Source organism: Salvelinus alpinus, chromosome 10, assembly GCF_045679555.1.
Source record: "Salvelinus alpinus chromosome 10, SLU_Salpinus.1, whole genome shotgun sequence".
In the NCBI taxonomy this organism is placed as follows: domain Eukaryota; kingdom Metazoa; phylum Chordata; class Actinopteri; order Salmoniformes; family Salmonidae; genus Salvelinus; species Salvelinus alpinus.
In genome coordinates this window covers 57,585,750-57,613,595 of record NC_092095.1, presented here as the reverse complement: position 1 = coordinate 57,613,595, position 27,846 = coordinate 57,585,750, and the positions used below count along the sequence as shown (strand labels likewise).

The window sequence follows — 27,846 nt, the reverse complement described above, 5'->3', positions numbered from 1 at the left end:
CCTGTGGTATGTACTATGTATCCTACGTTAGTAAAATATTGAAAGACGCCAACAGCACCTCTGCTTATTGTATCTAAAAGTAGAACGTAAAAAAAAACAGAACATTCTAGAAACCTTTTATTACAAACAATAAGGAAAAGCAATAACAACTAGAGATTTTAAATGGGAGGTTTTTACAGCAGTGGGGTGATTCTAGTTACAAGGTCAGTCAACTTTAGAGATGTACGGTATATTCATGTTAACTTACTCATTCATGTCATGATTAGAGTGAAACGTATCCCATCAGGTCACCCAGATGTGATTGAACAGGAGTATGACTTCTCTGAAGACTCTGGTGTTACTCCAGGACACAGGAGGTTATTTGACCTGACACAGGGTCACAGTCCCTGTATCACCCCCTACATAAAACCCTGGGTAGACAGGCTCAGTGAATGTAGAGTGGAATGTGTGCAAGTGGGTCAGTGTGTCAGAGGAGACGCTGTAGAAGGACAGAGTGCCGGCCGGCCAGTCCAGATACACTCCTACTCTGTTGGAGCGGGACGAGGGGACAGGTATGTCAGTTCTCTTATAATTGTGCCTGGCAGAGTAGCTGTCATAAAAGCTGTTCAGATTCCAGGACTTGTCATTGGCTCCAAGCCGACTGTTAGGACCCTTTCCTCTCCTGCTGATTCCTTTATATGTTACTGCTATACAAGCCCTCCCACTCAACTCTACCTCCCAGTAACAGCACCCAGTCAGACCCTCTCTACACAGCACCTGTTCATAGTCCTCAAATCTCTCTGGGTGATCGGAATATGGCTGCTCCTTCCAGGTCCATTCCACCTTCCTGTTCTCCTCAGACAGAGAGAGGGTTCTGTGTGCTGTGTTTGGGTCCAGTGTGAGATCACAGGCATCTAAATGGGGAGACCAGGATTGAAATATATTGCATTTGGGGGAAAAAACACTTGTTAAGCATGTATTTGAAAATACACAGTATTTACACAAACATTTAAATACTCCCATGCATTTGACCCCAGGTCTGTTTGGAATTTGAAATAATGTATTCAGGAATATGTTTTTTAAAAATACTTTAAAGTACTTCCAATAGAAGTAGTTGATTAGGGCCACATTATTTGTGAAAATACTCAAATACACAGAAAATAAGCATTTAAACAACACATAATCGAACACATGTATTAAACCCAGGTCCAACAAACCTATGTCCATGCATTAAACAAAAAACTCACATTTTTGGGGCCCTGATTTTAACCTGCACCCTCTACCATGGTCCACACTATAGGAAAAGCAGAGGAGCAGACAGTCAATTAGTCTTACACACACACACACACTTTACTGTAGACACACAGAGGAAGGAGACATACTGGGGAATACATTGTGTTACACTGAGTACTGATTGATCCAAAACCTCAACATACTTGAGTTTCTCCAGTTTACAGTATGGATTCTCCCGTATAGCAAAGAGCAGCTTCACTCCTGAGTCTCCTGGGTCATTGTAGCTCAGGTCCAGCTCTCTCAGGTGGGAGGGGTTTGACCTCAGAGCTGAAGCCAGGGCAGCACATCCTTCCTCTGTGACCTGACAGCCTGACAGCCTGCACCATGATTTCACATGAATATCAAAAATGACAGATGCATTTTGCTTCTTCTCTCAAAGTTGATATGCATTAAACTTCAGTCTAAAATGTGATGTTCACATTGACTTTTGGATTATGATAAAGTACTGTACGTAGTACTAAACTATTTCAGACACTTCTAAACCATGTTGCTCACAAACAACGAGGAAAACTAAAGTATTGCTAAAATAGTTATATTCCTATCAGCATGGCTAAAATACTGCTAATTTTTTTTTGCTGAATTAATTATTGGAGAAAATGAAAATTATGTGAATTTAAAAGTTTGTTTTACAGGACTTTTGTTTTGCAGTATTGAAACTGAAAGTTAATTAAATTGAAATTGGCCTCTAAACACATGTTGATCTAATGAACAATTATTACTTGTTGAACAAGTACAGGAACACTCACTTAAGTGTCACCAGTTTACATTGCGGACTTTGCAGTCCAGCAGAGAGTAGCTTCACTCCTAAATCCTGCAGGTCGTTGCCACTCAGGTCCAGCTCTTCCAAGTGTGAGGAGATGAGAGCTGTGCCCAGCGCTTTGCAGCATCGGGTTGAGAGGTTACATTGATTCAGCCTAAATGAGATGTTTAAAATAGACTATTTGAGATTTTACAGCATGTTATTTGAGAAGTAGCATAGGAGTATAACTATTTATACACTGCTCAAAAAAATAAAGGGAACACTTTAACAACACAATGTAACTCCAAGTCAATCACACTTCTGTGAAATCAAACTGTCCACTTAGGAAGCAACACTGATTGACAATACATTTCACATGCTGTTGTGCAAATGGAATAGACAACAGGTGGAAATTATAGGCAATTAGCAAGACACCCCCAATAAAGGAGTGGTTCTGCAGGTGGCGACCACAGACCACTTCTCAGTTCCTATGCTTCCTGGCTGATGTTTTGGTCACTTTTGAATGCTGGCGGTGCTTTCACTCTAGTGGTAGCATGCGACGGAGTCTACAACCCACACAAGTGGCTCAGGTAGTGCAGCTCATCCAGGATGGCACATCAATGCGAGCTGTGGCAAGAAGGTTTGCTGTGTCTGTCAGCGTAGTGTCCAGAGCATGGAGGCGCTACCAGGAGACAGGCCAGTACATCAGGAGAAGTGGAGGAGGCCGTAGGAGGGCAACAACCCAGCAGCAGGACCGCTACCTCCGCCTTTGTGCAAGGAGGAGCACTGCCAGAGCCCTGCAAAATGACCTCCAGCAGGCCACAAATGTGCATGTGTCTGCTCAAACGGTCAGAAACAGACTCCATGAGGGTGGTATGAGGGCCCGACGTCCACAGGTGGGGGTTGTGCTTACAGCCCAACACCGTGCAGGATGTTTGGCATTTGCCAGAGAACACCAAGATTGGCAAATTCGCCACTGGCGCCCTGTGCTCTTCACAGATGAAAGCAGGTTCACACTGAGCAAGTGACAGACGTGACAGAGTCTGGAGCCGCCGTGGAGAACGTTCTGCTGCCTGCAACATCCTCCAGCATGACCGGTTTGGCGGTGGGTCAGTCATGGTGTGGGGTGGCATTTCTTTGGGGGGCCGCACAGCCCTCCATGTGCTCGCCAGAGGTAGCCTGACTGCCATTAGGTACCGAGATGAGATCCTCAGACCCCTTGTGAGACCATATGCTGGTGCGGTTGGCCCTGGGTTCCTCCTAATGCAAGACAATGCTAGACCTCATGTGGCTGGAGTGTGTCAGCAGTTCCTGCAAGAGGAAGGCATTGATGCTATGGACTGGCCCGCCCTTTCCCCAGACCTGAATCCAATTGAGCACATCTGGGACATCATGTCTCGCTCCATCCACCAACGCCACGTTGCACCACAGACTGTCCAGGAGTTGGCGGATGCTTTAGTCCAGGTCTGGGAGGAGATCCCTCAGGAGACCATCCGCCACCTCATCAGGAGCATGCCCAGGCGTTGTAGGGAGGTCATACAGGCACGTAGAGGCCACACACACTACTGAGCCTCATTTTCACTTGTTTTAAGGACATTACATCAAAGTTGGATCAGCCTGTAGTGTGGTTTTCCACTATAATTTTGAGTGTGACTCCAAATCCAGACCTCCATGGGTTGATAAATTTGATTTCCATTGATAATTTTTGTGTGATTTTGTTGTCAGCACATTCAACTATGTAAAGAAAAAAGTATTTAATAAGAATATTTCATTCATTCAGATCTAGGATGTGTTATTTTAGTGTTCCCTTTATTTTTTTGAGCAGTGTATATATATATATATATATATAAATATATATATAAATACATGAATATATATATATATATATAAATATATATATAAATACATGAATATATATATATATATATATATATATATATATATATATTCATTTAAATATTTCTTCCTGATGATCAGTATTTAAAATGTCCTAACAGTTACTCACAGGGCTGTTCTGGAGGCTTTGACTACTGGCAGCATCCTCAGAAGACCCTCCTCTGATCTAAAGTATTTCTTCAGGTCAAACACATCCAGCTCTTCTTCTGAAGACAGCAACACAAACACCAGAGCTGAAAACAGTGCAGGTGACAGTTTGGCTGCTGAGAGACTTCCTGATCTCAGGTATGTTTGGATCTCCTTCACTAGAGAATGGTCATTCAGCTCACTCAGACAGTGGAACAGATTGATGGTTCTCTCTGGAGAGGGATTCTTCCTGATCTTCATCTTGATGTACTCAACTATTTCCTCATTGGTATGTGAGCTGCTTCCTGTCTGTGTCAGTAGGCCTTGTAGGAGAGTCTGATTGGACTCCAGTGAGAGGCCCAGAAGGAAACGGAGGAACAGGTCCAGGTGTCCATTCTTACTCTTTAGGGCCTTGTCCACTGCACTCTTGAGTAAGTTCATCATAGGTTGGTGTTTCCGAAATTTCCGCAAAAAGGAGGAGTTCTGTTGGACCAGTGGGTTTTTATTGCAGTTTATGAATGTGAGAAACACATAAACAGCAGCAAGACACTCCTGGATGCTCAGATGAACAAAGCTGAACACTGTCTTCTGACTGGTCCTCCCCTCCACCTTAAAGATCTCGGTGCACAAACCTGAGTACACGGATGCTTTTCTGACTCCAATGCCACACTCGGTCAGGTCTTCCTCATAGAAGATAAGATATCCCTTCTCCAGCTGATGAAATGCCAGCTCTCCAAGTTTGAGGACTATGTTGTCACTTCCTACGGAATTCCCTTTTGCTCTCATCCTGTCTGTCTGAAAGATCAGGAAGTGTAAGTATGTTTCAGTCAGGGTTTTGGGCAAATCTCCACTCCCTGCTTGATCCAACAGCTTCTCTAGAACAGTGGCTAAAATCCAACAGAACACTGGTATGTGGCACATGATGTGGAGGCTCCTTGATGACTTGACATGGTTGATGATTCTGCTGGCCAGGTTCTTATCACTAATTTTCTTTGTGAAGTACTTCTCCTTCTGTTGGTCATTGAACCCTTGTACCTCTGTCCACTGGTGGATGTGTTGACGAGGGATCTGATTGGCTGCAGCAGGTCGGGAGGTTATCCAGATAAGAGCAGAGGGGAGGAGCTCTCCTGTGATGAGGTTTGTGATCAGTTGGTTCAGCGAGGCTGGCTTTGTGTCGTCTGTCAGAACCTTACTGTTGAAGTTCAGAGGAAGTCGATTCTCGTCCAGACCATCAAAGATGAACAGAACTTTAGAACCTTCCCCCAGTGTCTTCACCGGTCCCATGACAGTGAAGAATTGATGAAGCAGTTCAATCAGACTGCAGTCCTTATCCCCTATATTAGAATTAATTTGGCAAAAAGGAAGTGGAAAGATGAAATCAATGTCTTGGTTCTCCTTTCCTTCTGCCCAGTCGTGAATAAACTTCTGAACGGAGACAGTCTTTCCCACGCCAGCGATGCCCAGTGTAAGCCCTGTTCTGATTGGCTTTTTTTGATCAGGTCGGGGTTTGAAAATGTTGTTGGCTTCAATAGTGGCCTCTCCTGTGGCTGGTGTTCTGGATTCCAGATGTATGACCTCATGCTCATCTCTGACCCCTCCCCAGGCCCCCTCGATCACATGGAGCTCAGTGTAGATCTGGTCTAGGTAGATGAAATCACCTTCCTTTGACGTCCCCTCATATATACAGCCGTACTTATTCTTAAGGTAGGATTTCAGTTTGTCTTGGACAGCAAGAAAAAACAAAGATCCAGTAAGTTTACTTTTTATATTACTGCCATGGTAACGGTATGTGTTTGTTTGTGTGTGTGTATTGACGTCATTATGACATGTTTTGGTCAGGTTGTTTTGTCAAACGTCTTTTTAGCAACCATAAATGATCTGGTTATTTCACCAGATAATAACCAAATTATGATGTATTTTACATGATGTCTCGATGTCGACATGAACAAATTCTTATTTACGATGACGGCCTACAACGGCCAAACCCGGACGACGCTCGCCCATTTGTCCACCGCCGCCCAAATCACGGCTGGTTGTGATACAGCTAGCTTGATAAGCTAGATAACGTTACTAATAATAAAGTTAGCAAGCTTGCTTAACATTGACAATATGGTCAAACTAGATACATTATCCATATTGATGATGTCGTAGTTGTCAAAAATAGATTTGTCATTTGGTTGAGAAGGTCAAAGGTCAATCACCACAACATTTTCTCTGAGTTTCCCACTTATAATTACGACTGGGAGGGTTGTTCAAGTGAAAGTTCCCAGTCGGAACTAGACATTTACGATTTTACCTTTATTTAACTAGGCAAGTCAGTCAAGAACAAATTCTTATTTACAATGACAACCTAGGAACAGTGGGTTAACTGCCTTGTTCAGGGGCAGAACGATAGATTTTTACCTTGTCAGGTCAGGGATTTGATCCAGCAACCTTTCGTTTACCAGCCCAACGCTCTAACCACTAGGCTACCTGCCGTCCAATAGTATGTGAACACGGCATATGTACGTTTCAAATTCTGCCCTCTGGGTGCTGTTGTGTTGATTCAAACAGCTTACCTCTGACTTCTAAAACCACTGGAGCACTCGGGGCTGAGAGAGAGGCTGAGAGAGAGAGAGAGAGCTGTTTTAGTACATCAATTTCGTCTGGGATTTTCTGCTGCCTGCCATGTGTCGCTGCTTGTTATGTAAAAATGATAATAATCTGAAACGTAGTATAATTGTCTAACCTGCTGCTTCTGTTGTCTCACCCTCATTGTACTGGTTCTTTAACGTATCAGACAGTTGGTTCTGATTCATCTTCCTCAGGATTTCCAGTGAGATCTTCACAGCTCCCTCAGGACCGTAGGTCTCCACCATCGTGTTTGTAATGTTCAGTCTGTCAGCATTCTCCAGCTGGCTCACTGGAATGTGAGGAAAGCCTTCCAGCACGTCCTGGGTCAGGCGCCATTTAAACATCTTTAGATCTACTTCGAGCAGGTCCTCCAGAGTGGCCAGCAGAAGCTCAGCAACAGAAGACATTTTGGATCACTGAGGATAAGACATGAGGAAGTTATCTGCAATAGACTTTAGATACACAGGACTCATCTGCCATGGTAGTCATGCAGCATTCTTAAAAGTCGAATGCATCCAAGCCATTTCCCCTACCCGGGAAAATCATTACAGTCTCCCCGTTGTAGCTAGTCAGGTGTATTAGTACTGGGCTGGAACTAAAGCCTGTACACCTAGCTTTCCAGGACCAGGATTGGTATTTTCTTGCGACTCAAGCTAGAAAGTGTCTATAACCGACATTACTGGCTAAGTGAAAAACAACACTTTGAACATGCAGTGCATTCAGAAATCCAGACCTCTTGACTTTTTACACATTTTGTTACGTTACAGCCTTATTCTAAAATGGATTAAATACAATGCTTTCCTCATCATTCTACACACAATACACCATAATGACAAAGTGAAAACAGTTTTTTTGAAATGTTAGCAAATTTATTACAAATCCAAAACAGAAATACCTTATTTACATAAGTATTCAGACACTTTGCTATTAGACTCGAAATTGAGATCAGGTGCATCCTGTTTCCATTGATCATCCTTGAGTCCACCTGTGGTAAATTCAATGAATTGGACATGATTTGGAGTGGCACACACCTGTCTATATAAGGTCCCACAGTTGACATGGCTTGGTTTTTGCCCTGACATGCACTAAGGTCGAAGGAATTGTCCGTTGAGCTCCGAGACAGGATTGTGTCGGGGAACAGATCTGGGGAATGTCTGCAGCATTGAAGGTCCCCAAGAACACAGTGGCCTCCATCATTCTTAAATGGAAGAAGTTTGGAACCAACAACACTTTTCCTAGAGCTGGTCCCCCGGCCAAACTGACCAATCGGGGGTGAAAGGCCTTGGTCAGGGAGGTGACCAAGAACACGATGGTCACTCTGACAGAGCTCCAGAGTTCCTCTGTGGAGATGGGAGAACCTTCCAGAAGAACAACCATCTCTGCAGCACTCCACCAATCAGGCCTTTACAGTAGAGTGGCCAGACGGAAGCCACTCCTCAGTAAAATGAACATGACAGCCCGCTTGTAGTTTGCCAAAAGGCACCTAAAGGACTCCCACACCATGAGAAACAAGATTGTCTGGTCTGATGAAACCAACATTGAACTCTTTGGCCTGAATGCAAAGCGTCACGTCTGGAGGAAACCTGGCATCATCCCTACGGTGAAGCATAGCGGTGACAGAATCATGCTGTGGGGATGTTTTTAAGCAGCAGGGACTGGGACAATAGTCAGGACCGAGGGAAAGATGAACAGAGAAAAGTACAGAGCGATCCTTGATGAAAACCTGCTCCAGACCGCTCAGGACCTCAGACTGGGGCAAAGGTTGAACTTCCAACAGGACAACAACCCTATGCACACAACCAAGACAAAGCAGGAGTGGCTTCGGGACATGTATCTGAATGTCCTTGAGTGGCACAGCCAGAGCCCGGACTTGAACCAGATCAAACATCTTTGGAGAGACCTGAAAATAGCTGTGCAGCGACGCTCCCCACCTAACCTGACAGAGCATGAGAGGATCTGCAGAGAAGAATGGGAGAAACTGCCCAAATAAAGGTGTGCCAAGCTTGTAGCGTCATACCCAAGAAGACTCGAGGCTGTAATTTCTGCCAAAGGTGCTCCAACAAAGTACTGAGTGAAGGGTCTAAATACTTATGGAAATGTAATATTGACATTTTTTAAAATTCTATAAATTTGCAAAAATGTCTAAAAACCTGTTTTTGCATTGTTATTATGGGGTATTGCGTGTCGATTGATGAGGGGAAAAAACTATTTAATCAATTTTAGGATAAGGCTGTAACGTAACAAAATGTGGAAAAAGTCAAGAGGTCTGAATACTTTCCAAATGCACTGTATCACTAGCATATTACACACGACCCAACAACTTACAGTAGTGATCATTAATTTATTTCTCCCCTTTGTGTGAAGCTCTGCTCTTCATTCTGCTGTCTGGTGAACTGAAGGGAGAGTCAAGGTACAAAGTGTTTCACTGATCCACCTCCTCCCTGTAGGAACCAGTTGGTCCCCAACATTGTCTCACCACTGTAAGCCTAAACATGTTGTAACAGAGAGAAGAATGTTGGTGAATATGTTTGTACATCAAACAGAATTCAAGTGTACACACCCAAATATACTCAGTCAGTGGTGGAAAGTACTTAAGTAAAAATACATTAAAGTACTACTTAAGTACTTTGAGGTATTGTTGACAACTTTTACTTCACTACATTCCTAAAGAAAATAATGTACTTTTAACTCCTTACATTTTCCCTGACACCCAAAAGTACTAGTTACATTTTGAATGCTTAGCAGGACAGGAAAATTGTCTAATTCACACTTATCAAGAGATCATCCCGAACGCCTCCAATTTGGCAGACTCACTGAACACAAATGCTTAGTTTGTAAATGATGTCTGAGTGTTGAAGTGTCCCCCTGGCTATCCGTAAAACTAGAAAATCATGCCGTCTGGTTTGCTAAATATAAGGAATGTTAAATGATTTATACTTGTACTTTTACTTTTGATACTTAAGATAAATTTTAAACCAAATACTTTTAGACTTTTACTCAAGTAGTATTTTACTGGGTGACTTTGACTTTTACTTCAGTCATTTTCTATTAAGGTATCTTTACTTTTACTCAAGTATGACATTTGGGTATTTTTTCCACCACTGCTCACAGTTCATAACCCATCTCCTCATGTCCATCCGTAAGCCCTTCCTCTCCACCAAGTACAAGTTAATTAACTACACAAACACTTCATATAGAGCTAACAAACTGGTTTGATAAAAAGTAAATTTAAAGAAAAACATTGTGAGGCACTACCTCCCTTTAACAGTGTCTGTACTGATCCACGTCAGACTTAACACATAACATTAAGTCACTGTTCTCTTACTTAGTCCAGGCGATACTACTCTCCCTTATACTATATAACCCTTACTCCATTAACTCACTCTGCCGTGTGGATTCATTTCTGAAATATTTACTTTATGTCATCTCCGTTTTGAAGATGATATTCTACTTTGTCGTCTCATAATAGATCATGTGCAACAAATAGTTTTTTTACTCTGTTAACTTTTCCGGGGGACCTTACACAACACCAGGAAGCCGCAGTGGAGAGAAGAGTTTCTTAAAGGAAAAGTTCAGTATTTTAACATTTGGAAACTAGCAATGGTGGAAACTCCCTCCAGCCAATGCCTACAACAATCCTATATGGTTTTAAATCCATGAAGGGGGAGTCCAAGTATCCAACACTTATGTCACAGCTGAAGCATAGTGAATAATTTTATTATAGTATACTTCTGTATAGTTGTATAGTTTATAGTTGTATGGTAGTTTGCATAGTTTTATAGTGGTAAAGTTTTATAGTTGTATAGCTGTTTGTTGTTTAACCCCCCCAAAAAAACTCACCATGTCAACAAATCGTTCTGCAGTCTATGTGGTCCGATAGCTTCCAGCTTGGATTAGTTTTCGTAGCTCATCTGAACAGGTGTAGTAGGGTTGGGTGATTTGTACCAGTTTAAATGTTCCCTACTATCTAGGGTCCGACACGAAACGTTGACCAAAATGATGAATGCTACCCTCATATCCCATTGTAAAGAATAATAATAAAATCACATATTTGTTATAATACCTATCTGTTCAACTAATTGTAGGATGCAACAAAGGGACTGAACAACCTATACATTTATTCTAGTTATTCTATGGATTTATCAAATACGGTTATTGTTTTGTAGAAACAAATACTTTGTATCCGAATTTTGCCAAATATACTGTGAGAAATGAAATGTAGCAACATTGTAACAGTTACATTGTAACACAAATGCATTGCTATCGACGTACTTCCTGTTTTCACGAGAGCGTCGTACAGCAAACATGGCGGCCTCCGGTGGAAGAACCGTGGGATCTTTTCTCTGGAAATGCGGAAATTGCTGCTTCAATTTTAACACAGTCTCGTCAAATTTAACTCGCCAGGTAAAGCCAAGAGTTTAATTCGGCATGTTTTCACGGTAATGTCAACGGGGCTGCACTGCAGAGAAGGGCTGAGTTGTCCTTGAAATAGCTAAGCGCTAGTAGCAATGCGCTGCCTTGTCAACTAGCTCACATGTAAACTGTCATTGAAGTAAGACCGCCAGCTAGCTAAGTAACTTAGCTAGTTGACTTTCTAGATATTGTTCTTCTTGTCTCAACATGCATGCCATAATGGACATAGCTAGCTAGCTACATGAACATAGTGGACATACAAGGCTCAATATTTTGGTTTAATAGAACCTTAGTTAGCTAAGCCTCACAGAGCTTGTTGACATAGCTAGCTAACGTTATACTACGTTAATCCAAGTCCCATTTACTAGTGGATACCTTGCTGTCAAATGCACATCAGTTGTACTACGTTAATCCAAGTCCCATTTACTAGTGGATACCTTGCTGTCAAATGCACATCAGTTGTACTACGTTAATCCAAGTCCCATTTACTAGTGGATACCTTGCTGTCAAATGCACATCAGTTGGTCTATTTGTCAATGCCAAATCTCACCGTTTCAGACTAATTGAATGCACCTAAAAGACCAGAGCCACCTACAGAGACGGTCTATTAGCCCAGATAACTGACATTCATCTATCCCTGTGAAAACCAAGGCCCTGGGTTATAAAAGCACCAGTTCTATACTACAGTATGTATCCTAACATAAGAACCTCCTCTTTCCTCCAGGTGCTGTCCAGACAGCTATGTGTGAGCGCTGTGCTCCACAGGAAGAACCTGGCTGCAGCGGGCCCAGAGAAGTTCTCGGAGGAGTTCATCAAGAAGCAGGTGGAGGAGTTCAACATCGGGAAGAGACATCTAGCCAACATGATGGGAGAGGACCCCGAGACCTTCACTCAGGGGGACATTGATGTAAGAAAGACTGCACTGATGTCTAACATATGAATTTCCTTATTGATGCCAACATGTACCTCTCTGAATATTCTAACTCCTGTACAACTACTGTCTTTCGCTAGAGGGATGCATTGTAAACCCTAGAGGGATGCATTGTAAACCCTAGAGAGATGCAGTGTAAACCCTAGAGGGATGCAGTGTAAACCCTAGAGGGATGCAGTGTAAACCCTAGAGGGATGCAGTGTAAACCCTAGAGGGATGCAGTGTAAACCCTAGAGGGATGCAGTGTAAACCCTAGAGGGATGCAGTGTAAACCCTAGAGGGATGCAGTGTAAACCCTAGAGGGATGCAGTGTAAACCCTAGAGGGATGCAGTGTAAACCCTAGAGGGATGCAGTGTAAACCCTAGAGGGATGCAGTGTAAGCCCTAGAGGGATGCAGTGTAAGCCCTAGAGGGATGCAGTGTAAGCCCTAGAGGGATGCAGTGTAAGCCCTAGAGGGATGCAGTGTAAGCCCTAGAGGGATGCAGTGTAAGCCCTAGAGGGATGCAGTGTAATGCAGTTTTTTGTCCTTACCCTACAATCAGAGACGGAATCATACCTCAATAAGTCTATGGTGTCCCCCCTCAACTCAATAGAGATATGCATTTGGCTAGGCTATGTTTAGAAAGGTGGCACCTTATTTGGAGTAGATCAATTATGCTTTCTTTCTCACAGGAGATGTCACATGTATTTAAGGCGGTTTTCCAGCCATATTAGTTTAATTCCTGTTCTGTCTCTGGTCTGTCTCTGCATGCCATCAGCAGCATCTGGTGTAGCCGATCACACAGACACACTCTAACAGTCACCAGCAGGGGCCAGCACTGTGTAATGTGGTGTGTCCACTGTATTAGCAACGCCTGATACATACACACACACACACACACACACACACATGCACACATCCCATGTTTTATTCATTACGAAGGAAGAATGCATTAGCTTCGTTTGCCCCACTCATTTAGTGTGATTTCCCATGATTCTTCACTTCCCGGCGGTCTCTAACCATCGTTCTATATAATGAACAGAACTGTTAGCACTTACCAGTGGGCTGTGTAAAGCAGTTTGTGGTCATACGCATGTCCTTAAAACACCTAGGTGGTGGGGTAAGGAAGATTAATTGAAAAGAACAGAATGGCCCGCACACTGAATTTGCCCCCAATTACCACCTTTAATGACAACGTTACGATCCAACACGGATCTTCATCAGGTCAAGCAGACCGCGTTATCCCATCCCCTAATATATCCACATTTTACCCCACATAGTCATTACACATATGACGCATAGTGGGTGTGGATGCTATACAAAACATGGCCATACAAAAAGCTACACTTTATGCACATTCAATAATCAGAGAGGTACATGTTGGCATCAATAATTAAATGAATATATACAATCAGGCCGGGTTGGAACCTAGACAGCAGTAAGGGAATATTACGTTCAAAACTGTAAACACCCACCTACATTACCATTACGTGGTCGTGCATATAATTACAGAGTGACCTACTTCAAAACAACTTATGCACCTCTACTATTCTGGTATCCATAAGATGTGCACATATAGTCATTATGAAAATCAACAATAAGACCTGGATCTGATCACACAGACAGACTCAGCAGGGGCCAGCACTGTCTAATGTGCTGTGTCCACTGTATTAGCAACGCCTGACACACACACACACACACATCCCATGTTTTATTCATTACGAAGGAAGAATGCATTAGCTTCGTTTGCCCCACTCATTTAGTTTGATTTCCCATGATTCTTCACTTCCTGGCAGTCTCTAACCTTCATCCTATCTAATGAATATAGCTGTTAGCAGTGTGCTTTGTAACAGGAAGTGACATGGAGCGTCCCGTCGTCAGATGAGTGGAGGAGAGGGAGAGATGTGGAAAATGGGGGAGACTGGAGAGGGAAATGGGGGAGACTGGAGAGGGAAATGAGGGAGACTGGAGAGGGAATGGAGGACCACTGGAGGGGGAATTAGGGGGAAAAGAGGGGTAATGGGGGAGACTGGAGGGGGAAATGGGGGAGACTGGAGAGGAAATGGGGTACCACTGGAGGGGGAATTAGGGGAAAAGGAGGGGTAATGGGGGAGACTGGAGAGGGAATGGGGTCCACTGGAGGGGGAATTGGGGGAGATTTGCGCCTGTGTGTTGTTGTTGACTCTGGTTCAGTTGATGTGACATTCTTATTAGTGCAAACAATGCAAGTGTTAGCAGTTGAGATAATAAAAGGGAAACTTAGTTTCGAAATTAGGCACTGTGCAGAAACTATTGTGTAGCAGTACTCTCTTTAAGTTGTTTTATTGACATCGATGGAGTTGAGACAGAGTGGAGGAATCTAGAGTGCTGTGAACAACACAGTGAGATCTGTGGCAGGGAGAAGGTCTCTCCCTTTCCCCTCTCTCTGTCCCTCCCTAGGGGACTCTGCCATATTGCAGCCTAGGGTATGAAATGAACAGGTGCTGCCTTCATCTGGCACAGTGTTCCACTCTCCTCCTCCCCTGTCTTCTTCTTTTTACCTCCCCCTCACCTGCCTCTCTCTCTTCTACCTCTCACTCTCCTTCCCTCCCTCTCTCTCTCTTTGATTCCCCTCGTCCTGACAGCCCAAAAGGCTGCAGCATGCTCTCTCCTTCTAGCACCTGTTCCCTCTCTTAATTGAGCAGACAGAGTGAAGGAGCAAAATAAGTTAAAGATGAGGGAGAGGAGGGATGAACAGACTGGCTGGAGAAGAGTGGCAGGGTGGACACTACCTGTCTGTCCCCCTCCCACACACAAATGCACACCTTCAGAGAGACACACACACACACACACACACACACACACACACACACACACACACACACACACACACACACACACACACACACACACACACACCACACACTTCAGACTCTCCCCCCCCCCCCCCCCCCCACACACACACACCTTCAGACCCCCTCCACACACACACATACACACCTTGTCAAGAGTAGTGCCATCTGTAGCAGCACTAATGACCTGGCTCCACTCTGCTGCCTTCACAAGGAGACTGGCTGTGAGTGTGTGAACTTAGGGTGAACTGGTGACTCTAGTCTGTCCTCTGGTTCCTGTCACCTAGCTGTTTGTTTGTTCTCTCTCCCCTCTAACTTTCACTGCTGTTCTCTAGGAACTTCCCTCTAGCCTTTATCTGAACTCTTACAAGACTTGAGTGTCTCCTCTCGAACCTGTTAGCTAGCCTGGCTGCTACTATCATTTATCCCTGTTCAGAGCTGGCTGTTTAAACTAAAGGTTCAAATCAAATGTTATTGGTCACATACACATGGTTAGCAGATGTTAATGCGAGTGTAGAAAAATGCTTGTGCTTCTAGTTCCGACCAAGCAGTAATATCTAACAATTTCACAACAACTACCTTATACAAACAAGTGTACAGGAATGAGTAAGAATATGTACATAAAAATATATGGATGAGCGATGGCCAAATGGCATAGGCAAGATGCAGTAGATGGTATAGTGTGTAGTATATACATATGAGATGAGTAATGTAGGGTATGTAAACATTATGTAAAGTGGCATTGTTTAAAGTGGCTAGTGATACATTTATTACACCCAATTTTTAATTATTAAAGTGGCTAGAGATGATTCAGTATGTTGGCAGCAGCCACTAAATGTTAGTGATGGCTGTTTTAACAGTCTGATGGCCTTGAGATAGAAGCTGTTTTTCAGTCTCTCGGTCCCAGCTTTGATGCACCTGTACTGACCTCGCCTTCTGGATGATAGCGGGGTGAACAGGCAGTGGCTCGGGTGGTTGTTGTCCCTAATGATCTTTTTGGTTTCTCCCTGTTTAGAGCTGGCTGTTTAAACTAAATGTTTCTCCCTGTTCAGAACTGGCTGTTTAAACTAAATGTTTCTCCCTGTTTAGAGCTGGCTGTTTAAACTAAATGTTTCTCCCTGTTTAGAGCTGGCTGTTAAACTAAATGTTTCTCCCTGTTTAGAGCTGGCTGTTTAAACTAAATGTTTCTCCCTGTTTAGAGCTGGCTGTTTAAACTAAATGTTTCTCCCTGTTTAGAGCTGGCTGTTTAAACTAAATGTTTCTCCCTGCTTAGAGCTGGCTGTTTAAACTAAATGTTTCTCCCTGTTTAGAGCTGGCTGTTTAAACTAAATGTTTCTCCCTGTTTAGAGCTGGCTGTTTAAACTAAATGTTTCTCCCTGTTTAGAGCTGGCTGTTTAAACTAAATGTTTCTCCCTGTTTAGAGCTGGCTGTTTAAACTAAATGTTTCTCCCTGCTTAGAGCTGGCTGTTTAAACTAAATGTTTCTCCCTGTTTAGAGCTGGCTGTTTAAACTAAATGTTTCTCCCTGTTTAGAGCTGGCTGTTTAAACTAAATGTTTCTCCCTGTTTAGAGCTGGCTGTTAAACTAAATGTTTCTCCCTGTTTAGAGCTGGCTGTTTAAACTAAATGTTTCTCCCTGTTTAGAGCTGGCTGTTTAAACTAAATGTTTCTCCCTGTTTAGAGCTGGCTGTTTAAACTACATGTTTCTCCCTGTTTAGAGCTGGCTGTTTAAACTAAATGTTTCTCCCTGTTTAGAGCTGGCTGTTTAAACTACATGTTTCTCCCTGTTCAGAGCTGGCTGTTAAACTAAATGTTTCTCTCTGTTTAGAGCTGGCTGTTTAAACTACATGTTTCTCCCTGTTTAGAGCTGGCTGTTTAAACTACATGTTTCTCCCTGTTTAGAGCTGGCTGTTTAAACTAAATGTTTCTCCCTGCTTAGAGCTGGCTGTTTAAACTAAATGTTTCTCCCTGTTTAGAGCTGGCTGTTTAAACTAAATGTTTCTCCCTGCTTAGAGCTGGCTGTTTAAACTAAATGTTTCTCCCTGCTTAGAGCTGGCTGTTAAACTAAATGTTTCTCCCTGCTTAGAGCTGGCTGTTAAACTAAATGTTTCTCCCTGCTTAGAGCTGGCTGTTTAAACTAAATGTTTCTCCCTGTTCAGAGCTGGCTGTTAAACTAAATGTTTCTCCCTGCTTAGAGCTGGCTGTTTAAACTAAATGTTTCTCCCTGCTTAGAGCTGGCTGTTTAAACTAAATGTTTCTCCCTGCTTAGAGCTGGCTGTTTAAACTAAATGTTTCTCCCTGTTTAGAGCTGGCTGTTAAACTAAATGTTTCTCCCTGCTTAGAGCTGGCTGTTAAACTAAATGTTTCTCCCTGCTTAGAGCTGGCTGTTTAAACTAAATGTTTCTCCCTGTTTAGAGCTGGTTGTTTAAACTAAATGTTTCTCCCTGCTTAGAGCTGGCTGTTTAAACTAAATGTTTCTCCCTCCATCTTTAGGATATGTTAATGATATTTGACTTCTCTTCTGTTCCAGAGAAGCATTGCATACCTGTTCCCCTCCGGCCTGTTTGACAAAAAAGCCAAACCACTGATGAAGGTAAGACTAGACGTCCTCCCTGTCTCTGTTTTCTGTCTCATGTAGAAATGTATTAACTCAGAAACTTCAAATTCATTAGTGATTCAAAATCTTCATATTTTCTTCCAGCATCCGGATGAGGTGTTTCCAAAACAGAGAGGTAGGTCCTTTTAAATAGATTTACAACTGAGATGGATTGTTCTACTCCTATGGTCCTTTTCACGCTGTGTGAAAGCTGCACTTTCACAACATCACCAGCAGGGGGACCTCCGAGTTTTTCCTCAATCTCTAACAGTGATTGGGCTAGACAAAGTAAAGCGGTTTACACCAATGGCCTAACTCTCTCTCTCTCTTTTCCAATCTCCCTCTGTCTCTCTCTCTCTCGCGCACGCACTCTCTCTCACACACACACACACACACACACACACACACACACACACACACACACACACACACACACACACACACACACACACACACACATATCCTCTAGCTGTCCAATGGGGCGCAGATGGACGGCCATTCCACTTTCTGTTCTACACAGGAAAGCAGTCCTACTACACTCTAATGCACGTGAGTACTGGGTGTGTGGGAGAGAGACCGGGAGGAGAAAGACTGAGGGTGGAAGTTTTTCTGGAGGTCTTAGCCTCCAGGGCCTTATTTATGGTCCCCAGGGAAAGGTGCTCCTGTCACATCCCATTTCACACACACAGCCAGAGCTACAGCTGAATACAGCAGGAGGGCCGGGTGAGGAGGGAGGGGGGGAGGGAGAGAGATGTGGATGGAGGTGGGATGGTGAGAGTAGGAGCAGTGTGAGAGGAAGGGGGGGGGGGGTTTGGGAGAGGTGGGTTGTGGAAGGTAGGGAGGGGTGCAGACAGGCAGGGGGCGTGTCTGTGACGGGCCCCTCTGTCCCCGTCCTAAATCCTGTTTCAGGCCTGGCTCGGTGACTACCATGGCTGATAGTCAGGCTTTGTGCCTGGATGAGAGCTGCTCTGCCCTGGGGATTTCACCAGAGAGGTAGAGGGTCCCTGGAGACCGGTGCTGTAGATTAGCTAGCTACCCACCTCTACCCACTCAGCTTACCCTCCATCCCTCCATCTTCTGTATTTTTCCTTCACACCCGCTCCTTCTCCCTCTTTACCTTCCTCTTGTTTATATGGTTGATTTGACCTAGGACAGAGGTGTGTTTCTCTGGTAGATAAGAGGTGTGTGTTTTACCTTCCTCTTGTTTATATGGTTGATTTGACCGAGGACAGAGGTGTGTTTCTCTGGTAGATAGAAGTGTGTTTTTACCTTCCTCTTGTTTATATGGTTGATTTGACCTAGGACAGAGGTGTGTTACTCTGGCAGATAGAAGTGTGTTTTACCTTCCTCTTGTTTATATGGTTGATTTGACCTAGGACAGAGGTGTGTTACTCTGGCAGATAGAAGTGTGTTTTACCTTCCTCTTGTTTATATGGTTGATTTGACCTAGGACAGAGGTGTGTTTCTCTGGTAGATAGAAGTGTGTTTTACCTTCCTCTTGTTTATATGGTTGATTTGACCTGGGACAGAGGTGTGTTTCTCTGGTAGATAAGAGGTGTGTGTTTTACCTTCCTCTTGTTTATATGGTTGATTTGACCTAGGACAGAGGTGTGTTTCTCTGGTAGATAAGAAGTGTGTGTTTTACCTTCCTCTTGTTTATATGGTTGATTTGACCTAGGACAGAGGTGTGTTTCTCTGGTAGATAAGAAGTGTGTGTAACCTGGCAATATTTTGACCTCTTGTCAACTCCCCCCCCCCCCCCCCCCCTTCCCATGCCCTGCAGCAACCCCTGGCTCCCTGCTGTTAGTTTAAATAGGAATGTCAGACCAATGTCTGAGAGGGAGGGGGCTGTCTGTCTCTCTGAGGGAAACTACTCTCTCTTTCTCTCAATTCAACTTAAGGGCTTTATTGGCATGGAAAACATATGTTAACTAGATAATAAACAAAAGTGAAATAACCAATAAAAAATAACAGTAAACATTAGACTCTCTATTGCTCTCTCTCTCTTCCCTTCTCCGTGACGGGGAACTCACCCCCCTCCACTCTTGCCTTTTCTCTCTCCCCCCTCCCCCTCTCAGCCCCGACCCCTGTAGTGCAACCCAACCATGTACAACAAACACCGCAGTGTGCCTTGCAGGGGAGAACTGAGTCAGAGATTAAAAGGGGGACGGGTCACTACTCTCTCTGTTTCCCCCTCTTTCTATGCATCTCTCTCACTACACAACATATTGTTTGATACCTCTGGAAGAATCACAATCCCAACATTTGAGTGTTAATTAACTCCGCAAACACACATCCACTTACATGTGCACAGTACTGTATTTACAGCCACAACACCTCCCCCCGACCCCATAATAATACAACACACACACACACACACACACACACACACACACACACACACACACACACACACAGCTCTGCCAAGTCATTGGGGTGTAAAGCTGGCTGTGTGTATGAGGAAGAGGCTTCCAGGTTGAGTGCTCTGTGGTTCTGTTGGGTTTAGCCCCCTCACTGCTCCACTGTCCTCTTCATCTTATCTACCCCCTACCCTACCCACTGCTGAGGGGAACCAGGGGTACCTGACTACCCCCTACCCTACCCACTGCTGAGGGGAACCAGGGGTACCTGACTACCCCCTACCCTACCCACTGCTGAGGGGAACCAGGGGTACCTGACTACCCCCTACCCTACCCACTGCTGAGGGGAACCAGGGGTTCCTGACTACCCCCTACCCTACCCACTGCTGAGGGGAACCAGGGGTACCTGACTACCCCCTACCCTACCCACTGCTGAGGGGAACCAGGGGTACCTGACTACCCCCTACCCTACCCACTGCTGAGGGGAACCAGGGGTACCTGACTACCCCCTACCCTACCCACTGCTGAGGGGAACCAGGGGTACCTGACTACCCCCTACCCTACCCACTGCTGAGGGGAACCAGGGGTACCTGACTACCCCCTACCCTACCCACTGCTGAGGGGAACCAGGGGTACCTGACTACCCCCTACCCACTGCTGAGGGGAACCAGGGGTACCTGACTACCCCCTACCCTACCCACTGCTGAGGGGAACCAGGGGTTCCTGACTACCCCCTACCCACTGCTGAGGAGAACCAGGGGTACCTGACTACCCCCTACCCTACCCACTGCTGAGGGGAACCAGGGGTACCTGACTACCCCCTACCCTACCCACTGCTGAGGGGAACCAGGGGTACCTGACTACCCCCTACCCTACCCACTGCTGAGGGGAACCAGGGGTACCTGACTACCCCCTACCCTACCCACTGCTGAGGGGAACCAGGGGTACCTGACTACCCCCTACCCTACCCACTGCTGAGGGGAACCAGGGGCTCCTGACCACCCCCTACCCACTGCTGAGGGGAACCAGGGGTACCTGACTACCCCCTACCCTACCCACTGCTGAGGGGAACCAGGGGCTCCTGACTACCCCCTACCCTACCCACTGCTGAGGGGAACCAGGGGTTCCTGACTACCCCCTACCCTACCCACTGCTGAGGGGAACCAGGGGTTCCTGACTACCCCCTACCCTACCCACTGCTGAGGGGAACCAGGGGTTCCTGACTACCCCCTACCCTACCCACTGCTGAGGGGAACCAGGGGTTCCTGACTACCCCCTACCCTACCCACTGCTGAGGGGAACCAGGGGTTCCTGACTACCCCCTACCCTACCCACTGCTGAGGGGAACCAGGGGTACCTGACTACCCCCTACCCTACCCACTGCTGAGGGGAACCAGGGGCTCCCGACTACCCCCTACCCATTGATGTGGCTCACTGGTGAAGCCACATCAACACCATGCTAACAGGGTGCTGCTTCACACTGCTTATTGAATTTGAGGAACTAGAAGTGAGTCGAGAGTTGAGTATAAAATGTTCAAGTGTAGGAGGCATTCATTTCTCTTCTGTATCTCTTTCTTTTCTGTATCTCTTTCTCTCTGCTTGTCTCCCACTATCCTCCTCTTTTTCATCCAGGCCTCTATACCTCAATCATTTCCCAGCCATTGTAGGGCCCAGTGTTCACAAATGTGTAACGCCAAACCCCCTCACACCACCACCTGCCCTCCCTTTTTATAAAGATTATTTTATTACTTCTTTTTTTTTGTGACACAAATTGGTTTTTGCTTGATGTTTGCCCCCCCCCCCTCTCTCTCTCTGGCGGAGTGGCGGCGGATTAGACTCCACTCTATCAAGAAGGAATTAAACAAACATCTGCTGAATAATGGACAGGGAAATGAGTTCTCACCCAGTCGCGTGGGGGGGTGGATGGGGAGTTGAGGCTGCTTTGGGACGTGACAGAATGCCAGGCTGACGGCTCGGGTCGGGTCTGGGCCCTCTATCACCAGCCTTAACGTACTGTACCGCGATTGATGGGCTAACGCCAAGCTCGTGGGCTCCATGCCAATTTAGACAAGCGTGCCCGCGGACAGCGGACAGCGGGTAGCTAGCCCTCTCGCTCCGCATGCCCGCAGACAGCGGGTAGCTAGCCCTCGCGCTCCGCATGCCCGGCAGACAGCGGGTAGCTAGCCCTCTCGCTCCGCATGCCCGCAGACAGCGGGTAGCTAGCCCTCTCGCTCCGCATGCCCGCAGACAGCGGGTAGCTAGCCCTCTCGCTCCGCATGCCCGCAGACAGCGGGTAGCTAGCCCTCTCGCTCCGCATGCCCGCAGACAGCGGGTAGCTAGCCCTCGCGCTCCGCATGCCCGGCAGACAGCGGGTAGCTAGCCCTCTCGCTCCGCATGCCCGCAGACAGCGGGTAGCTAGCCCTCGCGCTCCGCATGCCCGGCAGACAGCGGGTAGCTAGCCCTCTCGCTCCGCATGGCGGCTTCTTGGGGAGAAAGCTTTAGCCCAAGTGCTTCCCAATTCAATTTTCCCACCCAATTAAATCCAGCCATGGATGGGGACAGATATGGGATCTGCTTTCATAATGGAGAATCCTCTCTCTTTCTCTATCTCTAGGGTGTGGGTGTGTGTGTGGGTGCGTGTGTGTCAGAATATAAAATGTACTCAATACGGGTCTTTTCTTGATACAACACAAATACACATTGTTAATATTGAGTGAAAGGTTCATAGACCATAGGGTGTTCCATGTTGTTTCATCTGGTTGTCTGTGTCCTCCTGTCCCATTCAGGACACCTTCACTAAAGCCCTGGCAGTAGAGAAGCACCAGGACCGTCTGAGAGGAAAGGGTCTCTTCACCCAGGATACCAAGCAGATGTGAGGATAGTTGTTTTCACAGAGCAGTGAAATAAGTTCACCAGTGAATGTATGTGTGTGTGTGTATCTAACTGTCTATGTTCAGTTCTCTGGTGGGTAGTCGGTGGTTGCTGAAAGAAGAGCTGGAGGAGTTGTTGGTGGAGACCATCTCAGAACACGATGTAAGAAGGAACTCTTTTAATGCCATCCAGATATCTGGTCCTTCTCCTTCTCACTTCAACAGTTCTGCTGTGATAGTATTTACTGAGGAAAAAGACCTTAGATATCACTAGCTAGGTTTCCATCCAATTAGCACCAGATTTTCATGTGAATATTCAAAAATCTGCATAAATAAAACATGTGCATTTTCCCACCAGCGAATAATCAATTCGATCAAATTGAATTGTTGCGGATAAAAGTGTGTGATTAGGTAGTCCACATAAAAATAAAGTTTGCGGTTAAATCCCCATGTACCAAATAAAAAAAATACAAGTTAAATTAATTTTTCCCATTTTCAACAATACTGATGGTTTTGTCACAAATGTTGCGTTATATAGCGACTGTGCATCCTGGTGTTGGCATGTGCTCTAGCCAACAGCTAGCAGATACATTGCGGGTACAGCCTACATGATGAGATTATTATGGACTAAAGAGCGAGATTCGTTTAATTTGACAAAAGGCACCCAAGCATCAATCATCATGTCACCAGAATAAGACCCTCAATATTTATTGGAAAGGACTGAAACATCAAACTCATCACCTTGCACTTTCACCACCCTGTGAAGTTCATCATTTATTTCATCTGTAGCCTAATAAACTGGATGATGTCATCACGTGACTCCAAGTTTACTTCCATATGATGGTTATTATATCAATATTTGGAGAGCTTACTGACAACTTTGCTGTTTCCATCATGCCTTCCAATATTTGTATCTAACATGTTCTTTACTCAGATAGAAGGTTGGCTGGAAACCTGGTTGTTGGCCTGCTAGATACTGTATTACTGGTATGATGCAGTTCACCTAGTCACCACAAGAGGTTGCTGTTTAAATACTGAACAGAGCCCTACAACGCCAATAGAAACTAGGCGTGTGTACTTATGTTCTTACGCTCCGGGGTGATGTTTCCCCTACAGATCCAGGATCAGCTTCCCCTCCACCAATCCTAACCTTTACCATTAGTCAGGGAAATGCTAAACTGACCCACGATCAGCGTCTAGGGGCAACTCCTATTCTTCCATGTTGTATGTCTCTCTCGTCAGTATGCACGGTTCATCCAGCTGATGGAGAGGTTGCTGTCTCTGCCCTACTGCTCTGTGGAGGAGGACTTTGTCCAGCGCTACCGCAGACAGCTAGAGATCCAGTCCTCCAAGCAGCAGGTCCAGCCGTTACAGTACGACCAGCACGGAGTGGCTTACAGCACTGGAGATGGTAAACAGCAATCAATCAATTAATACGATTGGGCTTTTATCAATCAATGGATCAATAACATAGCATTTATTTACATTTGACCGCAATCCAGGTCTAATCTTTCCCTTTCAAAGAATGACCTACAGTCATTGGTTGGCCAGGGCTTCATGGTAGAAGAGAGAGATCTAGGATAATAAGTTGTGTGTGTTTCCCAGGCAGGAGGAAGACCGCTACAGGTACTGTTCTACTGAGAGACAGCGGCTCAGGATCCATCAGCATCAACGGGACAAACTATGTCCACTACTTCCCTGTCCTGCAAGACCGGTCCGTATTCCTTCCCAGTAGACATCCACCGTAATGCTTTCAAATAGCACGTGTTTTCAGACCAGTACTGATGAAGTAGGAGACTTATCAGAGAGGAAGCTTTAGAGGATTGACATGGCTCGTTAGTGCTTCCTCTCCCACAAGTCCCTGCTTCTTTCCACACTCCTCTCCCCATCCTTCCTTAACGTGCACGCCGTGCCACGTGCACTTTCAAACAAAACACTGTTGAAAAGTAGCTTTATGTTGCACTTCACTGCGTTATAGCCTCTTTTATTTATCTGGGATATAGCAGAGTTAATTACACAACTGAGTGGGTTAGGTGTGTGTGTGTGTGTGTGTGTGTGTGTGTGTGTGTGTGTGTGTGTGTGTGTGTGTGTGTGTGTGTGTGTGTGTGTGTGTGTGTGTGTGTGTGTGTGTGTGTGTGTGTGTGTGTGTGTGTGTGTGTGTGTGTGTGTGTGTGTGTGATCTCCTGGGCTGAGGACAGACTGAGACAGGACTAATAGGACCTGAAGGGTGACGGTGGTTTGACTGTGTCAGCAATACGCCTTTCATTTAGTCTGCTGGGATGTGGGCCAGAACACACACTCCATACACATTGACACACACACCCCTCATCTGTCTTTTTCATGCTGAGACAGAAGAGTGACTGCTGTAGTATCTAAATTTGACTGTGTGGCTCTAACAGAGGTTAACAGGACTCTATACACACACCACAGCTCTTTACAATCCTCTAGACAACCACTGTTGTTGATAACTGGTATCTCAGTGTCCTGTGCCCACTCCATTGACTGACTTACTTACCCTTTTCTCTCTCTCTCTTTATCCTGTTATCCCTCTTAATCTCTCTCTCTCTTTCTTTCTCGTAACCAACTCCTCTTTCTCCCTCCCTCCTTTCCACCTCTCTCCCTCCCTCCCTCCCTCAATCTTTTTATCCCTCCCTCACCCTTCTTCGCTCCATCCCTCTCCTCCCCTTCTCTCAATCTCCATCCCTCTCCTCCCCTCGCTTCTCTCCATCCCTCTTCTCTCCTCCATCTCATCCCTACCCTGCCTTCTCTCATCTCCATCCCTCTTCTCTCCTCTCCTCCCTCCTCTCCATCCCTCTCCTCCATCTCATCCCTCTCCTGCCTCCCTCTCCTCCCTTCATCTCATCCCTCTCCTCACTTCTCTCCATCCCTCTCCTCTCCTCCCTTCTTTCCATCCCTCTTCTCTCCATCTCCCTCCCTCCTCTCCATCCCTCTCCTCCCTTCTCTCCATCTCCCTCCCTCCTCTCCATCTCCCTCCTCTCCATCTCATCTCTCTCCTCCCTTCTCTCCATCCCTATCCTTCTCTCCATCTCATCTCATCCCTCTCCTCCCTCCTCTCCATCTCATCCCTCTCCTCCCTCCTCTCCATCTCATCCCTCTCCTCCCTCCTCTCCATCTCATCCCTCTCCTCCCTCCTCTCCATCTCATCCCTCTCCTCCCTCCTCTCCATCTCATCCCTCTCCTCCCTTCTCTCCATCTCATCCCTCTCCTCCCTTCTCTCCATCTCATCCCTCTCCTCCCTTCTCTCCATCTCCATCCCTCTCATCCCTCATCTCCATCTCCTCCCTCTCCTCCCTTCTCTCCATCCCTCTCCTCTCCTCCCTTCTCTCCATCCCTCTCCTCCCTCCTCTCCATCCCTCTCCTCCCTCCTCTCCATCCCTCTCCTCCCTTCTCTCCATCCCTCTCCTCTCCCCCTGACAGGGAGCAGTTGATGTTCCCCCTCCACTTCATGGGGGTGCTGGGGAGGTTTGACATGCAGTGCAGTGTGAGTGGCGGGGGCCATTCCAGCCAGGCGGGGGCGCTACGCCTTGCCATCTCCCGCGCCATGCTCAGCTTCCTGTCTGAGGGACAGGTGGAGACCATGAGACAAGGTTGGTAGTGGTACTACACACACATTCACACAACTAACGACACACACACACACACATACACATCATTCAGAAAGCTTCATTATCTTTTTTTGTATTTATTTATTTTTTATTTAACCTTTTATTTAACTAGGCAAGTCAGTTAGTAACATTCTTATTTACAATGATGACCTACCAAAAGGCAAAAGGCCTCCTGCGGGGACGGGGGCTGGGATTAAAAATGTTAAAATCTAGGACAGAACACACATCACGACAAGAGACACCACAACACTACATAAAGAGAGACCTAAAACATCAACATAGCATGGCAGCAACACAACATGACAACAATATGGTAGCAATACAACATGACAACAGCATGGTAGCAACACAACATGGTAGCATCACAAAACATGGTACAAACATTATTGGGCACAGACAGCAGCACAAAGGTCAAGAAGGTAGAGACAACAATACATCACGCGAAGCAGCTACAACTGTCAGTAAGAGTGTCCATGATTGAGTCTTTAAATGAAGAGATTGAGAGAACTGTCCAGTTTGAGTGTTTGTTGCAGCTCGTTCCAGTCGCTAGCTGCAGCCAACTGGAAAGAGGAGTGACCCAGGGATGTGTGTGCTTTGGGGACCTTTAACAGAATGTGACTGGCAGAACGGGTGTTGTATGTGGAGGATGAGGGCTGCAGTAGCTCTTCTTTCAGCAACCACCGACTACCCAGTAGATAGGGGGGAGTGAGGCTTAAGAGGGTTTTATAAATAAGCATCAACCACTGGGTCTTGCAACGGGTATACAGAGATTACCAGTTTACAGAGGAGTATAGAGTGCAGTGATGTGTACTATAAGGATCATTGGTGGCAAATCTGATGGCTGAATGGTAAAGAACATCTAGCCGCTCGAGAGCACCCTTACCTGCCGATCTATAAATTACGTCTCCGTAATCTAGCATGGGTGGGATGGTCATCTGAATCAGGGTTAGTCTGGCAGCTGGGGTGAAAGAGGAGCGATTACGATAGAGGAAACCAAGTCTAGATTTAACTTTAGCCTGCACATTTGATATGTGTTTAGAGAAGGATTGTTTTAATGTACATCAAATGAACAACATTGGCCTCTGTTGCTTTGTCGTTGATGTATTGTACTATTTTTGGTTTGACCTTTGACCTGCATCTCTGCCTCCCTCTCAGCTGGGCTGCTGACCCCTGACCCCAGAATTAAGGAGAGGAAGAAGCCGGGCCAGGAGGGAGCGAGGAGGAAGTTCACCTGGAAGAAACGCTGAGGTGAAGGACAGAATAGAACTGGACACAGGGAAATCACAGCAACATCTTCATCATTATCTTCCTCTGAGATCAGAACTGTTATTAGTAAGTGGACAAATTGTTCATCCAACCCCTGTTGTAGCTTTTTATATGTCCCCTAAAGGTGTTTTAGATCTGGAAATGGACACCAAGTACATGACTCAAATACATGTACAAATTCAAAGGGGTTCTGTCCATGTGAGGGCAGAATTCCCAACTCCATATAGGCTGCAATGTTTTTTTTCTGCCACCAGAGGGCCATCTCAGGCAACACACCTGTCCATTGTCTTTGTCTGTGTATTGAAAATAAAAGGTTGTTTTTCAAATA

The 27,846-nt window shown here is 45.6% G+C and overlaps 2 protein-coding genes across 6 annotated transcripts; one reads left to right on the top strand and one right to left on the bottom strand.

Moving 5' to 3' along the window:
* Positions 1-104: 104 nt before the first annotated feature.
* LOC139532380 (protein NLRC3-like) lies at positions 105-10,993 on the bottom strand. 5 transcript variants are annotated; one of them, XM_071329865.1, is made up of 10 exons: positions 10,873-10,993; positions 10,030-10,256; positions 8,972-9,132; positions 6,762-7,062; positions 6,592-6,636; positions 4,017-5,754; positions 2,019-2,186; positions 1,416-1,589; positions 1,227-1,273; positions 105-893 (listed from the first exon to the last, which is right to left on the bottom strand). In XM_071329865.1, exons 4-10 carry the CDS (start codon positions 7,051-7,053, stop codon positions 358-360), a joined length of 3,000 nt encoding a protein of 999 aa, XP_071185966.1. In that variant the 5' UTR covers positions 7,054-7,062; positions 8,972-9,132; positions 10,030-10,256; positions 10,873-10,993; the 3' UTR covers positions 105-357. The 5 variants fall into 5 exon arrangements, with proteins under 5 accessions (XP_071185966.1, XP_071185969.1, XP_071185968.1 ...); XM_071329868.1 differs by having other exon boundaries at positions 6,783-7,062; XM_071329867.1 differs by having other exon boundaries at positions 10,063-10,256.
* mrps9 (mitochondrial ribosomal protein S9) lies at positions 10,920-27,846 on the top strand. Its single transcript, XM_071329870.1, has 11 exons — positions 10,920-11,050; positions 11,784-11,966; positions 17,331-17,393; positions 17,502-17,532; positions 17,866-17,945; positions 22,543-22,628; positions 22,714-22,789; positions 23,869-24,037; positions 24,232-24,340; positions 26,065-26,234; positions 27,408-27,846. Exons 1-11 carry the CDS (start codon positions 10,952-10,954, stop codon positions 27,497-27,499), a joined length of 1,158 nt encoding a protein of 385 aa, XP_071185971.1. The 5' UTR covers positions 10,920-10,951; the 3' UTR covers positions 27,500-27,846.

Excerpts from the sequence above, each read along its gene's own strand:
- mrps9 (XM_071329870.1), top strand. The coding sequence starts at position 10,952 with ATGGCGGCCTCCGGTGGAAGAACCGTGGGATCTTTTCTCTGGAAATGC. Across the intron at positions 24,341-26,064 it reads TTCCCTGTCCTGCAAGACCG|GGAGCAGTTGATGTTCCCCC; the intron begins GTCCGTATTCCT and ends TCCCCCTGACAG. Across the intron at positions 26,235-27,407 it reads GGTGGAGACCATGAGACAAG|CTGGGCTGCTGACCCCTGAC; the intron begins GTTGGTAGTGGT and ends CCTCCCTCTCAG.
- LOC139532380 (XM_071329865.1), bottom strand. The coding sequence starts at position 7,053 with ATGTCTTCTGTTGCTGAGCTTCTGCTGGCCACTCTGGAGGACCTGCTC. Across the intron at positions 2,187-4,016 it reads AAAGCCTCCAGAACAGCCCT|GCTGAATCAATGTAACCTCT; the intron begins GTGAGTAACTGT and ends CATCTCATTTAG. Across the intron at positions 1,274-1,415 it reads TGTAAACTGGAGAAACTCAA|TGTGGACCATGGTAGAGGGT; the intron begins GTATGTTGAGGT and ends CTTTTCCTATAG.